Raw genomic sequence first — 18,180 nt, 5'->3', positions numbered from 1 at the left:
TCTCCCAGCTGTGATGGTTTTTTCAGTGCAGAGCTGAAAGGTATTTGGGTCTCTTACGCGTTTCCTCGCCAGCTTTATGCCGTCAGCGGCTTCCTCAGAGAGATGGAACAAGAAGAGCAAGCTGTCCCAGATTCAATATTTATACTGTTTAAATGCTGGTAATGTGTTCAGCGTTTTTCTGGCCTGCGTGTCATGGTCTCTGTGCATTCCAGGCATATTTATTCCTCCTCATATCTGTCTTATAAGTATTCGGACATCAGCACCCCCCTGTTAGGAAGTTGTACGGCAGAGTTACATCTCAATATATTATATACAACAGGGGTGGGGAACCTCAGGCCCGGGGACCGTATGCGGCCATCTTAGCCTGTCTGAGTGGCCCGCCCAACGGCTTTGCCAGTAGTCAAGTACAGGGGAGTTCTCGCGGGAATTCCTCCTAGTCAATAGCAGCTGGAGACTGTCAGTCCTATTCAGCGGCAGCCCCGGGGCGTGGGGCGGCTGCAGCAGGACAACTTGTAAGAGAAATTTTTACATATGGCTGCCGAAGGATTTTTTTTCTCATACAAACGGCCCTTGGCACAAAAAAGGTTCCCCACCCCTGATATACAAAGTAACTGAGGCTGCAGCGGCCTTTTTGTTTGAGGGAATTTCCCCTATTCATTTGTTTTTATCCTTATCTTTAAATGATCACACTTATCTTTTGTTTATTTGCTACACCAACACTTCTGTATCAATTTTTATGTTTCCAATATTTTTAATCTATCTATTTGTATAAGACAGCTTTATATTCTCCCAGGAGTTGGTATCTTAGGATATATATCATATATAATTTTCCTATTTGGAGATACAGATTGACTAGAAATCACCACAAGCCCCTATATATAGAAAGACTATATATACTAATCTTGCTTCTATATGGTTTCAAAAGTGGTCATTAATTACCAACACATAACAGTCTAATGCATGAGGACGTGGGACTGTATCTGACCTACTAACCTGGACTTGCTAAAATCAAGCTAATGATTGCTCACACTACTAATAACTACTAAAACATCACCTGGAGCCATTTGGTCTTATTAATATTGTCTTTTACAAATTGTATTTATGTTTAGCTTCCCAGTATACCATATAGCTGTCCAATAAGGCCATCTTTGACAGTGTGATTGTATACTTATTTATTTTTCTTTTTTTTATCTGATTACTAAATGTTTTATTGATCAGTTACCTTAACCTATGTAAAGTTTTGGTTTTGTTCTGTATTTAATTCTTGTCTTTGGGGAGTCTGAGCAACCCCTCACATAACAGCAGCAGTTGGTTAAAGTTACATCCCTTAAATTAATCTCTGGTTGAGTAGAATCAATGTTTAATTGGTAATCTTTTGTCGAATAGATAGCGCCGGACAATATATTTTTTTCTTGTTTATTTAGGGTGGGATGACGCCTGTGGGACCAGAAGGATCTGGAGACAAAAAGCAGTATCTCGGGAAGCATACTGTATGTGTCAAAGGCATAGAACTTCAGAAACGCGTGGACCTAAGACCAGGTTGCCGCCTTGCACAACTGTTCAGCAGAAACACCACAAAGTGCAGCCCAAGAGGGACCCACTGAGCTAGTGGAATGTGCTGAAAGAAAATTAGGAACTGGTTGACCCGCTTTTTCATAAGCATGGGCAATAACCAGTTTGATCTAGCAAACTAACATCTGTGCGCTGGCCATCCTCTTTTATGAAAACCATAGAAGACGAACAGAGAATCTGAGCATCTAATAGATTCGGTGCAGGCAATATAGATTTAAAGAGCTCGCACTACATCAAGAGACTTTTCTTTAGAAAACAAAGATGAGGCATTGAAAGCCGGAACCACAATTTCCTAATTAATGTGGAATTTGGAGACTACCTTCGGTAGATGGGAGGGTCTTGTACGCAGAACTGCTCTATCATGGTGGAACACAAAGATTGGAGAGCGACAGGATAATGCTTGCAAATCCGAAAATCTCCTGGCAGAGGCAATTGCCAGGAGAAAGACAACCTTACGAGTGAGCCATTTCAAGTCCACTGAGGCTTAAGGCTCAAAGGGAGGCTCAGAGGGAGGCTCAGAAATAAATATCCTGGCCAGGATGAAATACACCCTAGGATACTAAAGAATTGAGTTCTGTAATAGCACTACCAATATATCTGATATTTGAGGAATCAAACTAAGGGACGGTACCAAGGGACTGGCACATAGCTAACATAGTACCAATATGGAAGAAAGGTAGCAAAACTAACCCTGAAAATTATAGACCGGTCAGCCTTACACCCATTGTGGGGAAAATATTAGTAGGAATAATAAGAGATGGTGGTACTCTTTACCTAGAACGGCGCCCGCGATCAGAATCGCGGGCGTCGGGGGTAAAAAATCGCGGTAATCGCGGGAATCGCGGGTACATCAAAATCGGGTACCCGCGATTACCGCGATTTTCCCATAGGGAACAATGTTAAAAAGCCTGATTGACCACGATTTTACTGTAAAATGCCTCAATGCCCGCGATTTTCCCATAGGAATCAATGTTAAATGGGCTACAGAGCCCAAATAGCCCCAATTAACCCTTAAATGTCCCCCCAATTTTTGTACGCCACCCCACGATCCACGCCAACCCGAAGCGTGGCGAGCGCAGCGAGCCCGCGAGGGGCGGCGGTACGCGTCCTCCGACCTTTTCATGCCCTACTATCCACGTCGGCGTGGAGTTGAGAATAGAATAGTGTGGCGAGCGCAGCGAGCCACCGAGCCCGAAGCGTGGCGAGCGCAGCGAGCCCCGCGAGGGGACGCGGATACCTTCACAGGTAAACGCGTCCCTTCGCGGGCTTCACAGGTGTCCGCGTCGCCACGGACACCTGTGAAGTCCGCGAGGGGACGCGTATAACTGTGAAGGTATCCGCGTCCGCTCGCCACGCTTCGGGCTCGGTGGCTCGCTGCGCTCGCCACACTATTCTATTCTCAACTCCACGCCGACGTGGATAGTAGGGCATGAAAAGGTCGGAGGACGCGTACCGCCGCCCCTCGCGGGCTCGCTGCGCTCGCCACGCTTCGGGTTGGCGTGGATCGTGGGGTGGCGTAAAAAAATTGGGGTGACATTTAAGGGTTAATTGAGCCTATTTGGGCTCTGTAGCCCATTTAACATTGATTCCTATGGTAAAATCGCGGGCATTGAGGCATTGAATGCAAAATCGCGATCAATCTGACTTTTTAACATTGTTCCCTATGGGAAAATCGCGGTGATCGCGGGCATCGCGTCGCGGCCGTTTATGTGCTGCCCGCGATGTCGCGATCACCGCGATGGGCGCCGTTCTAGGTAAAGAGTACCGAGATGGTATCCAAAATGTCTTAGAACAGGAGAAAGAGATAAGTAAGGCTCAGCATGGGTTCATCAAAAATAGATCATATACTAATTGAATTAGCTTCTATGAGGAAGTCAGTAGGGGGCCGGAATTAGGGAAAGCTGTTGATTTAATACTGCTTGATTTTACTAAAGCTTTTAACACGGTGCCTCATAAAAGGTTATTAATGACACTAGGTAATTTAGGGCTAGGAGATAAAATTTGTAATTGGTTTAAGAACTGGTTGCACAATCGGGGACAGAGAGTGGTGTTAAATAGCATACATTTCAGCTGGTGTAAGGTCTAAAGTGGAGTCCCGCAAGGTTCAATATTGAGAACCACCTTGTTTAATATATTCATTAATGATATAGGAAGTGACATAGGGAGTAAAATTGCAATATTTTGCGGACGACACGAAAGAGAGTATGGAAATTAACTCAGGAGAGGATGTGGATACACTACAAATTGACTTAATTAAACTGGAAAGGTGGGAGGAAAGATAGAAAATGCAGTTTAAAAGCAAACCAGACACTGGCATGCATTAGAAGGGGAATGGATTCAAGGGATGCCAATGTGATAGTGCCTCTTTACAAGGCATTGGTGAGACCACACTTGGAATACTGTGTTCAGTTCTGGGCACCACACCTTAAAAAGTACATAAATGAATTGGAACAGGAGCTAGTAAAAGGTCTCAAATCACTAGAATACAAATATACTGTAGGTTAACCAGGCTGAATATGTTTTCACTGGAGAAATGGAGGTTGAGGGGTGATATGATTAATATGTTCAAATACAGGATTGGGAATCATATGGAACTTGGAGATGATTTGGTCACTAATACCAGGCATATACTGAGGCGTAAGGAAAATACATTTCGTAATGAATTAAAAAGAGGATTCTTCACCATTAGAGCAGTACAATTCTGGAACTCATTGCTGGTGGGGGTGGTTACAGCAACTATTGTTAACGAATTTAATCAAAACTGGATACATTTTTGGCCACTAAGGCAATTCTATAGATATGACTTACTCAAGTCAGTAGTTACAAGTTAGAAACAGTTGGAGCCCCTGTCAGCTTTCTTCCTTAGGTCGTGGCTCACCATGGCTAGCCATGGCTATCCTATTGTTCTCAGCAGCAATAAAATACATATAACAATACAGTAGGGGATTAGCATAGTAATCCTATTACTCACTTAATCCAATTAACAGGCTAAATGAGGAGGGCTCCATCTGTAGGTTGAACTCGATGGACTGAAATAATTTTTCAGCCTTCATTGCTATGTTACTAGGTAAGTACCACCAAAAGATCCCAAGAAGCAACTGGAGTATATGGTGGATGAATTCTAAGTACCCCTTGAAAGAAGGTACACACATCTGGCAAAGATGCGACTTGCCTCCAAAACCATATTGATAAAGCAGAGAACTGAACTCTCAGGGATGCCAAACGCAATCCCAGATCCAGACCATGTTGTAGGAGAGCCAAAAGCCTAGCTGTACGCAAGACTTTGGTGATGTAACCTCTAGAGTTACACCATAAAAAAGAAGTCTACCAAACTGTATAGTAAACCCGATCTGAGGCTGGTTATGGAGCCTGGATCATGGTTTTGGCCACCTTTGCCAAAAAACTATCTCTCAGGATGCTTGACTCAAGAACTACGCCGTCAAAGACAGCAGACTCAGATCTGGATGCAGACAAGGGCCATGGCTGAGTAAATCCTGATGTAGTGGCAAAAGAAACTGAGGCTCCACCGACAGTCGTAGAAGATCTACAAACCAATGTTTCCTGGGGCAATTAGGAGGTTTCCTCCTCCCTGCTTAGTTTTCTGAGAACCCGATGAAGGAGTGCCACCGTACTAAGGAAGATAGATGTTCCACGGTATGGATAGAGCATCTGAATGCTGCTTGAGAGTCCTGGGAACTGGCCCTGAACAACGGTAATTTGTGGTTGTGGTGGGATGCCATGAGGTCTACATCTGGTTTGTCCCATTTCTGGTGATATGATTAGTATGTTTAAATACAGGATTGGGAATTATATGGAACTGGGAGACAATTTGTTCACTAACAGGCCTATACCAGCGATCACAAAAACTCCCCAAAATAGTGGGTCCCTGTGACCCCTCAGTTACAAAAATCAGGGTCCTCCCAATTTAATACTCCCAGGAGAAATATTGCCTAGATAGCTGCTACATGGCTTTCTGGAGATGTTGAGGATGACCATCCCATCTCTGTAAGATTCATTTTTGCAGAGGGCAATAGTGGAATTGAGCCCACTCGATCATGTCGACACCATGAGGCCTAGAATCTGCATGGCATGATGAATAGTGACCCTGTGCGGTGTAAGAAACTGCCAAATATTTTCCTGCAAAATGCGACTTTTTTCCTGAGGTAGGAAAAAGATGTTGGGCCTCTGAGTCTAGGAGAGCCCCCAGGTGTATCATCTGTCTAGATGGAACGAGAGGGATTCCTTCAGATTGTTTAGCCACCCATGTCTCCAAAGAAAAATCATAGAGATTTGAAGTCTGAGAAGGACTTCTTTGGAACTGGCTAGTAACAAGAGGTAGCCTAAGTAGGGTATCACTCTTATGCCCTGACGTAATGACGCCATCATAAATGCCATTATCTTTGTGAAGATTCTGGGAGCCGTGGCTAACCCGAACGGAATTGATAGTGGCGTCCCATAATCGCAAAGCAGAGAAACCGCTGATGTGCTGCCACAATGGGAACATGCAGATAAGCATCTTGAATGTCCATGTAATCCCCCGGCTCCATTGTTAACACAATGGTTCGCAAGGTGTCCATGCAAATGTGGGTACCTTCACAAATTTGTTGAGTGACTTGAGGTTTAGGATGGGTCTGTATATTCAATTCGGTTTGGGTACCAAGAAGAGGGTTGAATAATAACCCTGTTCCTTTTGCTGTGGTGGTACTAGAACTAAAGCATGTTTGGATTCCATATCTACTTTCCAGGATCTTAGCCAAAGCATGCATTGGGGTAGGACTGAGGTTGCTGAAGCTTTAGCTGCAAAGAGACCTGCATCCACGACAGCTTCACCTATACAGGCCAAAGCTTGGTTGATGTTATGAACACAATTTCTGCAGTTCTCCGAAGCCTCCTGAGGTAATTAATTCCCAATAACCTTAACCCAGGCCTCAATTGCCCTTGCTGCCCAGGAGGCAGCAATGGTGGGCCTGTTAACTATGCCATGAGACTAAAAATTGAGTTTAGACTCTGTTCTAGACATCTATAAGTTACGTCCTTAAGAGAGGCACTGGATGTTAATGGTAAAAATGGAAGGCTTTACCAAACTGGCAGTGGTTTCTCCCATGTTTTACAACCATTCAATGGCAGGGTTTGCAAATATTCGCTATAGCGAGTATGTCACCTGCTTTTGAACACTAGGGACTGCGTCCTCTGGAACACGCTCTGTCCGGATCAGTTTGCATGCTGTATTAATTGTATCTGGGGCGGAGGGTTATGTTTTTTCCCCTGTTGTGACACAGCCACAGAGGTGAGAGACTGCAGGCTGTTTCACATATCAGCCGTGCGCTGCTGCCAGGGTGGACTGAAGCTCGCGTGGAGAAGGATACTATGAGTACTTTGTGCCACCCGTCACCCCCCCAAACAATAGCCTGGTTGTCCACTATTTCACAGCTGCACAGCAGAAGGTTCCTTCACCAACAGCTTCCTGTCAGGTACGAATATGGGTTCCATTCTGTCTCAGGTATGTTGCAGTTCGTCGACCAATTTGCAACTTCCAGGCTAGCTTCTCGTGCTAGTCTATTTACATGCATTGCCCAGGTTACAGATGTGTCCACATACATCTATCCTCCATGTGATGCAAATTGCGTTACACAATGTGTGAGCTCCATATAACTCTGTAGCGGTCTTTTTTGCAACTCCTTCTGTTAAATACAGATGGAGTGCCTCTCATTCAGCGCCAGTTCTCCCCAGATTCTCTGCGCTGGCAAGAGGCACTCAATCTGACGGGGGTGGGCGGCTGATGGCGGGTCCTGGCAATAAAATCCAGGACCTGCAAGAACGAGACACACTCATCTGTAGCATCTCATTTGCAAAATGGATGAAAGAGTAATTTCTGCTGATTCAAATAATATGCAGAATGTCTATATTTAGTGTTCGATCGCTGCTGTATCTGCATAAGAAATTGAACATTACAGAGTCTTCCAGGAAAACACTAACTTAGCATTTTGTATTTAGATACAGCTACACTGTGAGGTCAGTCACTCCCTCTTGTGGTGCCACCAGAACTAGAGCTGTCCCTTTGGGAACCAGGACTAGGTCCTGCTCATTACCAACAAAAGTCCACCAGAGATCTGGCAGAGTTTCTGGTGGATGCCCTAGCAGTTCAAGCCATTCATGCAATGCTTAATGCACACGTCTTCTTTTGCCAGGATTTCTAACCGGGTTTGGAGGCTATATTGGGAATGGTGTTCAGCTAGAGCAGTGATTTTCAATCTTTTTACCTTGCGGCACACTAAATAATATTTAAAAATTCCCAAGGCACACCATGAGATCACCGCAGGGCAAAACACATTGGCCCCCACAGGAAAAAAACAAACCTATTGTCCCCCACATTAAAAACAATCACACTGGTCCCCACATGTAAAAATAAAATACATTGGCCCTTTACATGAAAAGAAGAGACCAGTAAACTGGTGGTGGCTGTAAACTGGTTTGGGCATCTCTAGATCTGGGGGCACATTTGAGAACAGCTCAAGGCACACTAGTGTGCCACGGCACAGTGGTTGAAAAACACTGAGCTAGAGGCTTCAACCCAAGTTCATTACGGCTCTCGCTAGTCCTGTCCTTTTGCAAGCAGGTCTGGATTTGGGCTACCGGCTTTCTCCGTTAAAGGTACATGATTTAGCCCTTTCTGTTCTTTCAGTGACACATTATGCTGCTGCCCGATGGTCACACTTTCCTGGATGGCATTCTCCACATGCAACCTTAGTTTGTACATCAGGAACCTCCATAAAACATATCTTTGGATCTTAGGCTCTTAAATAAGCTTCATTTAAGCCCTTGGATACCATGAAACATATGTTTGCTAATGTGGAAGGTCTGCAGTCACTCTAACCAGGCTGGGCTATCTCCCTAAGATTGTGCATCCTTCTTTCAGAGTACCAAACTCTTCACCAGATGCATTTTTAGATGTCGGGAGGGCCCTATGGACTAAGGATTCCCATAAGACAGATTAACTTTTTGTCCCATATGACTTTCAGAAACACCGCCAGGTGATGCGCGCAGGAGTCAACATTACTACAAAAATGTTTGCGACTTTCTGGTCAAGAATCAGAATAGAGAGGCCCGAGATGTGGAAAGAAGGTTTCAACCTCCGTCCGGAGAACCCACAAGCCCACACAGCGCTCTCTGTATAGCAGTTTTTGGCTGGGAAACAGATTGCAATGCTAGAACACTCTTTATACCTGACAGATTTATCATCATATGACTTTCTGTTATGTGTCTGTGTCGATTAATAGGTCGACAATGTTTAAGTCAACAGGTCGGAAAATGTTGACATGGTCCACAAAGGATAAGGTTGACAAACGTTTGTTACCCTATTTCATGTGTTGACCCATTGCCTCTTGACCAATTGTGTTTGACGTATTCACTGTTGACCTATCGACCAGATACGCTTTTTCTTCAAGTCAAATCTGTACTAAAGTGAATCAGTTCTGCATCAGGTACTGAGTAAAGAAACTCACAGCGCTGCGGAGACAGCTGACAGATAATGAGCTAAAGCATGGCTAAAACCAAACTAAATAAATAATGCAGCTGTGTTTAGATGCAGTGCAGGTGTACATATAAGAGGAACAGAGTTAAAATGTTCTTCATATAAGTAAACCATAGAGTCTATTTAATAACCACTACCTGCCATATATTCCTTAGTGTTCCAGATGACATTGGAGAATTAAATTAAAGGAAAGGTACAAAAATGTTTTTCTTTTCTCTCTAATAAAATATTTAAAACTACCTCATTTAAGACCTAAAAACAGGAAACAAAGCATGTTCTTTTTGTGGTCTTATGTCTAAGAAACGACACTTTATATCAAACATATTTGAGGGTGTGGGGGTAACAAATGTTTCACAAAAAAAAAAAGATGACTCTTACTGTAAAATGTTTTGATTCCTGCATTTCTGTAGTCTTGTAACCGTTTGATTTCCCTGCGCAATTCAAATTCCACTGCCAAAAAATAGGTGTACAAACAAAAAATTATGTACTGTAAAACAAAAAAAAAACAATACAAAAACGCATTGTTTATTTCTTTATAAAGCTTAATTTTAATTACATTAAATTAGTCCAAAATAAGTTACTGAAATACCAATGAGAACTAAAGACCTCTTTACACACGAGTATGGGTCATTGGGTCGATGTAATTTAGGTCGACATGCATTTGGTTGACCAATGAAGGTCAACAGGCTTTATGTCTAAGGTCAACAGGGTCAGAATGTCGACACAAGCATTAGGGGCGACAATGGGAAAATCAAAAGCCAAAGGGTCGATAAGAGTTTTTCATGTTTTTTGTTCCGAATGTCGGCACAGTCAACATAGTGTCCAACGTCTGCTCTTCCTGCTTTCAGAATGGTTCTCCCTGTGATAGGCACACTATTTAATTTTCCCACCATGCCATAGTGGATTGTAGAGCATGAAATACCATCTGTCGGCACATGTCTGCTAAAAAAACCCCCAAAACTCATGTCGACCTTCCCATTGTCAACATAGTGCTTATGTCGACCATCCGTCCCTGTCTAACTATACTAGCTGTCGTCCTAAGCCCTGTCGACCTAATGACCGTATCCTTTACACACTAAACCAGTGGTTCCCAAACTGTGTGCCTAGGCTCCCTGGGGTGCCTCAGGACACTTACAGGGGTGCCTTGGGTTGGTGGACCAGGATCAATTCATATTAGTTATGTGCAATGTAACAGGCAAAAGCAGGGCTAGTGGCCGCCAATCATAACATATGTGGACAAACAGGAGCAAATCCTGCCCTTCACCACATAACTGTGACATATAAACACAATGTACTTACTTTTATATATTTTCCTTAATTTCTCAATAAGAAACATTTGGCCTAGGGGTGCCTTGAAAACATTTTGATGCTCTAGGGTGCCGCGATTCAAAAAAGTTTGGGAACCCCTGCACTAAACAATTAATAGCAAGGAAATTAATACGAGCCAAAATGGTGCAACTTTTAGAGTGTGATGTACTAAGCTTTGAAAAGTGATAAAATGGAGAGTGAGAAACCAGCAACCAATCTGCTCCTACCTGTCATTTTTCAAACACAGCATGTAACATGGTAGATAGGAGCTGATTGACTAGTCGTTTAGCTCTCTCCATTTTACAAGCTTAGAACATCTCGCCCTTAGTTTTCAGAAGAATACATGCTCATAAGAAAGTATGCATGTAAAATGTTTCACTTTTAGCTGGCTATATTGATTACAAAGTGGTCGCACACTGATGGAGGCTATACAGCAGGCTATGCTAAACAAATTGGTGACATTGGACAGATGATCTACAGAAACTGAAAAAAAATGGTATCCGGACTATTGTTAGACAGACCTTACATCGACAGCCATTACATCGACACCATTAGTTCGACAGCTCAATAGGTCGACATGGTTTTAGGTCGACATACCATTAGGTCGACATGTCATTAGGTCGACAGGTCGTTAGGTCGACAGCTCATTATGTCGACAGCTCATTAGGTCGACATGTTTTTAGGTAGACACTGCCATTATGTCGACAGTGTCTATGTCGACAGTCAAAAGGTCGACATGGGTTTTTTCACTGTTTTTTGAGCCGACATGTGCCGACAGGCGGTATTTCATGCCCTACTATCCACTGGGGCGTGGTGGGAGAATAAAATAGTGTGCCGAGCGCAGCGAGGCACCGTGCCCGAAGCATTGCGAGCGATGCGAGGGGCTGCGGTACACTTCAAACTGTGTCCATGTCGACTGTGTCGACATTTCGGCCAAAAAACAGTGAAAAAACCCATGTCGACCTTTTGACTGTCGACATAGACACTGTCGACCTAATGGCAGTGTCGACCTAAAAACATGTCGACCTAAGGAGCTGTCGACATAATGAGCGGTCGACCTAACGACCTGTCGACCTAATGACATGTCGACCTAATGGTATGTCGACCTAAAACCATGTCGACCTATTGAGCTGTCGAACTAATGGTGTCGATGTAATGGCTGTCGATGTAAGGTCTGTCTAATATCCGTCCCAGACCCATAGACAGGGCAGCAGTGACTATATAGTGGAATCTAATGCAGATGGCATGAATTGTATGTAAATAGCACATGAGTTAGCAAAGATTGCATAGCAAGTCGAATAGTAAAGGAATCTCAGTGTGTACACACGATTAAGACTTGTGTATTTATTATTGGTATTGTTCTTTTTTTGTATACAGCCAGTAATGCCTTGGCTGCTGTAACAGTACATTTTTTTGGGTCGACTTGCTATGCAATCTTTGCTAACTCATGTGCTATTTACATACAATTCATGCCATCTGCATTAGATTCCACTATATAGTCACTGCTGCCCTGTCTATCTGGGTTTCGATTTGTGCTGTCCCGGGAGCGTGCATCAGGATCACAAGGATAAAAACCTGTGTGATCTGCATGCGAACTGCATTCGATCCCGATCCAAATGCGATGCGATTAATTTTTTTTTGCTGAACTAATGTATTACAATTTTCTGTAAAGGGAAATACACACAGTGAGATATTTTGAACTGCATGGAGCCAATTTTGTACTATATGCACTTGTGACTGTAATATGTGGGATTTGGCCTATGGCCAAATACGTTGAAGGACTATATAGTCAAAATCAGAGGACAAAATTTGACCTTGTATACCCTTGTATATGCACCTTTACAAAAGGTTTTCACATTACAATATCTTAAAAAATGTTACTTACATGCATGACTTTCGATAAACCGATCGTGTTTCATTGCTCCTAAAATTCTGCCAAATCGCCTCATTGTTTCGTACAGCTGTTGAACGTCTTTGGAATACCTTCTTTCCAAAACTAAATAACATCAGAAAGGATTATTTACATAAGTATGAATGAATGGAATCAGAGAAAGGGATTTAACCCCCCCCCCCCCACCACCCCCCAGTAACTGTTTTGTGATACTTTAGAGGTTTATTCTAGTTCACTCTGACAAAATCCTTCTTAGAGGGACAAAACCATGTGCACTGCAGGGGGGCAGATGTAAAATTTGCAGAGAGAATTAGATTTGGGTGAGTTATTTTGTTTCTGTGCAGGGTAAATACTGTCTGCTTTATTTTTACACTGCAATATGGATCTCATTTTGAAGTAAAACCCCACCCAAATCTAATTCTCTCTGCACATGTTACATCTGCCCCACCTGCAGTGCACATGGTTTTGTCCATCCAAGAAGGATTTGGTCAGAAAGAGTAAACTAGAATAACCCCCAAAGTATCACAAAACAGTTACAACTGAAAACTGGCAGTAAGCCCAGGAAGAAAGATCAAAAGGATCAATAATACATGAATAGAACTGAGGGTGATACAAAATTTAAACAATTGTTACATGTGACACATGTTAGAGAACCCAGCCTATTTCCCCTGAGATAATTAAAAAAAGGGAAAGCAACTTACTCAAGAGGAATTAAAATTAAAATAATAAATTATATCCTCATTAAGAAAAAACACAAGGTGTACACAATACGTTAACATAAGAATACGAATAACAGCACAAATAAATCAGAGCATCACTATCACGTTTTTTAAAATCACTATTTCCCATCTTTAATGCACTTCATCTTTTTTGTGGAGAGGAGAGCCGATACATATCTCCCCTCTTTTTTATGAAAGTACTAATAAAAAGGTAAAAATTTAATAAAATTACTCTTTCTTTCTCGAATTAGTTGAATGGATCGCACAACAATTCCCAGTGTGCACCCAGAACATCTCTAATTTTTTCTTCTTTCGCCATACATGTATATATACTTAGAGAAGGGTAGCACCACATTTGTTGAGGAATAAAAGGATATACACATGATATACAGTGTGATACAGAAAAATATAGACAAACAAAAGGGAATTGTGTGTGGTCCACACAAAAGGAGCATTCCGTGCGAAATAGGCAAACACTCCCTCGGAGACGAATGGAAGACCACATTTAATACCAGGGATGGGCATTATGTATATATAGTAATGCCCTTTGGCTTATGCAATGCCCCCGCTGTCTTCCAGGAGTTTGTTATCGAAATCCTTAGAGATCTGTTATACAAGTGTCTGGTGGTTTTTCTGGATGACAGCCTAATTTTTTCCAAATCTCCGGAGACTCATCGCCAGCAAGTCTGTGAAGTCTTCAGTCGTCTTCAAAAGAATAATCTTTTTTGCAAGAAGTGCACCTGTGAAGTTCCTTCTATTTCATTCATTCGACATCAGTTACCTACGCTTTTCGTCCAATTACATATGTTTCTCTGTTCAGAAAAGATCTCTGATCATTCCCTTAAAAAAAAAAAAGATACAATATCCCCAGTCCCTGGATTCCACAATGACACAGGGCCCCAGTCTATTCCCAAGAGACATGTTATCTCTACAAAGAATATACACTTCAAAAGCCTCACACTGGGATTTCACACCTATATGGGGAATGTCTTGTAACACCTCACCACAAGCCTGCTTTGCTCCAGAATAACTTGTGGGACTAAATCACTAAATCAGCAACTGAAAAGGAAAGTTACTTCTAGTTTATTTAATGAATATCTTTCCAAAATACAACCTATAGTAACACAGCAATAACCTAGAGCTTCACAGACTTGAGCAAAAGTGTTTTTATCATACTGGATACCACAAATATGGCGCCATAGAAGGCTGCCCAGGAGCTGTGCAGCTCAACCAAACTATATGTCTCCCCCTGTCCTTGTCCTCATTCATCACCCCTTCAAGTGTGGTGACCCTGCCAAGTGTGGTGACGGTGACGAAGCACAGCAGAGAAGCCCTTCGGAAATGGAGCTAACCCCTGGAGAAGACCACCCATATGGGCCTGATGGAGCGGGAGATGGGCAGATTGGCAGCCCTCACAGTCCACGCTGCCCTGTGCAGAAAGGATGCAGCAAAGTTGCGGCCAGTAGAGAAGTCTGGCATGGTTGAATGGTGCAGTAACCGCAATAGGGGCTGCCGGGCCGGAGTCGCTGTCAGGTGGAAACGCAGAGGCCATAGATCTGCCCTCCCAGCAATCCTGCTATCAAACACCAGATCTCTTGCTAACAAGGTGGAGGAGTTGTCTCTGCTAATACAAGATGCAAAGTCGGCCAACGCAAGATCCTCCATCCTATGCTTCACAGAAACCTGGGTGGAAGACCATATCGCCGAAACCTCAGTGACTCAGGGACCTGTCAGGCCTGTTCGACCATGGTGACCACCACTTCATACTGTGACAAATTTAACAGGACATGGAAAATCCATGAATACATTAACTGTAACACTGCTGGCATTGTATATATGTTGAAGTGTCCTTGCAACCTACAGTATGTAGGAAAAACAAAGAGGCCCATGAAGATAAGAATGCCGGAGCACATCGCAACTATTAAGAATGCAGAGAGGGATCGGTAAAACATGAAACCCTTGACACCCATTGCCAAACACTTCCACCTTAAACATCATGGGAAGGATCGCCTATCCTTGTGTTTCCCCTCTATATCCCTATAGATTGTAAGCTTGCAGCAGGGCCCTCCTATCTCCAAGTCTGTCTGTTGTTACCCAGTTTGTCTTATCACTGCCTACTATTGTAAAGCGCAACGGAATCTGCTGCGCTTTATAAGAAACTGTAAATAAATAAATAAATGGGAACCCATTTGTACTTCAGGCCTTTGGAATGCTGAAGGTAGAGATGGGAATAAGGAGGGGAAATTTGGATAAGGAACTGCTCAAACAAGAGAGCAGATTCATTTTCCTCATGAACACCTTAACACCAAATGGCCTCAATGAAGAGAACAATTATTCAGCTTTTTTGTAACAGAAACAGGTCTCCTTTTCCTTGTCCATTCTTTACTACAATGTATATTCCATTTAGCATGTAGTACCAGAGGATAGGCACAATAAAACTATTTTATGTAGGACATTTATTATAGCTAAGGTTTCAGCAATAATTTAGCAACGATGATATAAGCACGCACCATTAGAATAACTGGCCCAGAGTGTCAATATGGTCAGAGGAAGACCAATTATATGGGCAGAATATGGAACATAAAAACAATGACTATATGTACATTATAAACATCATAATTATCTCTTATACAAGTACATTAATAAATATTCACAACATTATTTCACATCACCAACCTATTAACGGGATTCAATACTATCCACCATATTGTTCCTTTCTTATCACAATGTAGCTTTGCATATCCATTCATCATCTTTTTATTCACTTTATCCCATATTAATATCATCACACTATTTCTCTCAGATGTATTTATTCACGCATTTATCTATGCAATACACATATTGTGGGCAGGACTAACAACCACCCACGAATATTCATTCATTTATATACTTTATGCACTAATGATCTATACAGACATTCCCCTTCCATATTTAAAATTTTCATATATAGTTTCACCTCTGTTTTTTTTTTGTTGCACTTTAGTCACTAGTTTATGTATGTGGTCATGTTTTGTCACAAATAAAAATCCACTTTTCTCACAATTAACATTAATATCAAATACTTTTGCATAATGAACTGATATAAAAATGTATACATTTTTTCTCGATCATCGCTTCAATCATGGTTCGTTCACCCAATTTTTAGCGCATATATATATATACACGACTACAGCAAGAAAACACAGTAAAAAACTGACATAAATACCTTAGTCCAGCAGATCTCCCGCCCCGTGGCATCCATTGACCAGGTGCACGCCGCAGAAGCCGGGACGCAGGCTGATGACGTCATGTATCCGGATCCAGGAAGCGGTGCCGTTGCATAGCAACGCCAGCCGCTTGCGTTCCACTCCAGACTCCATTACTCTCAGCCTGCACTCAGGCCGCCGCTGCTGCCCTTACAACCGCCCACCTGGGAGGAGACACAGTAGACAACAAATTTCATATGGTGCATTACAATAGCAGTAGTCATATGCATATACAATACAATAACATACATTCAAAAATGGGGACAAACGAGACACACACACAAATAACACATAGCAGAGACATTAGGCAAGTGCATTCCAGCTAATCTTATCCCACGGGGCGGGAGATCTGCTGGACTAAGGTATTTATGTCAGTTTTGTACTGTGTTTTCTTGCTGTAGTCGTGTTCTGAGGAAGGGGGTCAAACCCCGAAAGCTCAACAATACACGTTTGTGTGTTTCTTTACATTGCTGTTTCCCGAGTGCCTTCTTTCTTTGGAGTTGGTGTATGAATATTCATTTATGGCACCGGGGCAAGTTGCTTAACTAACAGAGTGCCGGCAGGATTGGATTCGTGTATCTCTGCTGTGGTGATTCACGTTGCCGCAGTGTGTGTTGCAAGGCACCTACCTCTGGATATCGTTTAAGCTGTTATTCTTAAACCCTCAGCCATCACTGCATTTGTTCCCTGGTCTGGTGTCTTTATTCATTCATCATGGACACAGCTGGGACATTATCATCTCAGGATATCAAAACTTGTCTATCCCCCCAGGAGTTCTATTCTCCTTTACATCAGCAGAGATTAATGATATATTATTTGAAGAGGACCCTGCTCTTATACAAGCGGAAGAAAACATTGATGAATTACAGCATCATCTGTTTAAACTGCGGAGAAGGGAAATTGACTTTCACTTGCATGGGGCATCCCTGTCGGATTATTTTCGTGCACACAAAATCCCCAGGGGATTCCGGATTCGGAATACCCCCACTATTGGCAGGCACAATCCGGATTTCGTCCGTAAGTGGGTTGGGATCCTGAATAGGGCCTCCCTGGACCTTATGGTCTTAGTGATCGAGGAGTCAGGCCGGGAGCTACAGATTTCCAAGTCTAAAATTGCTGCTTTCCAGACGAGTCATCATGATATCTTGAATAATCCTAATAATGCAGCGAGCTTGGCCAAATTGGAGGAGCAATGTGAGAATTACAAGAGAGAGTTACTCAAATTTAAGAGAAACAAGCGGCATACTGTTGATGCCGATTATGATGAAAATAAAGTGTACGGATGGTTAACAGGTGAACAACAACCAAGCCGCTCTGATGGTGGCTACCGCCGACGTAAACCATGGCAACAAAAATATCGGAACCGGCAGGCCAATGCTAACACGGCCAGCGATAGTGAATTTGCCATATCCGAATCCAATGATGCCTCTGACCAACAAAGTGGCCCTTTAGGCCAGGGGGCACCTTCAAGCCGGCGTCCAAGAGGCAGGCCACCCGCAGGGGCGGGCAAAACCGGCGAGGTAAGAAGAAATCCGCCTCGCCAGGTGTTGAACAAGAAACTCCGATATTTAACCTATCTGACCGTACCTTATCGCCTACTGAAACATCTGTCATCTCTATGGGACTCTCCTTTGTACCTACTAATTTCTTGGATGAATTTGACTGGCGCTGTGATCACCACAAGTTGATAAGGAAATTGCGTTTAAAAGAGTTCTTTCAGTCTAAACCTCCACAAATTTCTACTGGTGTTTTTGATGAGTTTCTTTGCAGTAACTCTGGTTCTAAATTTGATCCAATATCGACCAATTCATCAATAAAAATGTTTGGTCGATTATTGGATGATTCCATACATCGTTTTGTGGCAGCCCCGGGTAAGGTAACCAAGAATCTGTCTGTAGATGAGTCTTCGGCCCT

The 18,180-nt window shown here is 42.8% G+C and overlaps 1 protein-coding gene across 2 annotated transcripts in view; it reads right to left on the bottom strand.

Annotated features, from left to right (window-relative positions):
• TADA2A (transcriptional adaptor 2A) overlaps window positions 1-18,180 on the bottom strand; it is a 271,049-nt gene that overhangs the window by 90,663 nt on the left and 162,206 nt on the right. For both annotated transcript variants that reach the window (XM_083173206.1, XM_083173205.1), the window contains exons 10-11: window positions 12,297-12,407; window positions 9,482-9,553 (exon numbers count right to left, since the gene is read on the bottom strand). In XM_083173206.1, coding sequence (XP_083029332.1) covers window positions 9,482-9,553; window positions 12,297-12,407 — 183 coding nt within the window. The remainder of the gene's footprint in view (window positions 1-9,481; window positions 9,554-12,296; window positions 12,408-18,180) is intronic.

Source organism: Crinia signifera, chromosome 2 (genome assembly GCF_055691185.1).
Source record: "Crinia signifera chromosome 2, ASM5569118v1, whole genome shotgun sequence".
Classification (NCBI taxonomy): Eukaryota; Metazoa; Chordata; class Amphibia; order Anura; family Myobatrachidae; genus Crinia; species Crinia signifera.
The sequence above is the reverse complement of the archived record's forward strand: the minus strand, read 5'-3'. Positions and strand labels throughout refer to the sequence as shown.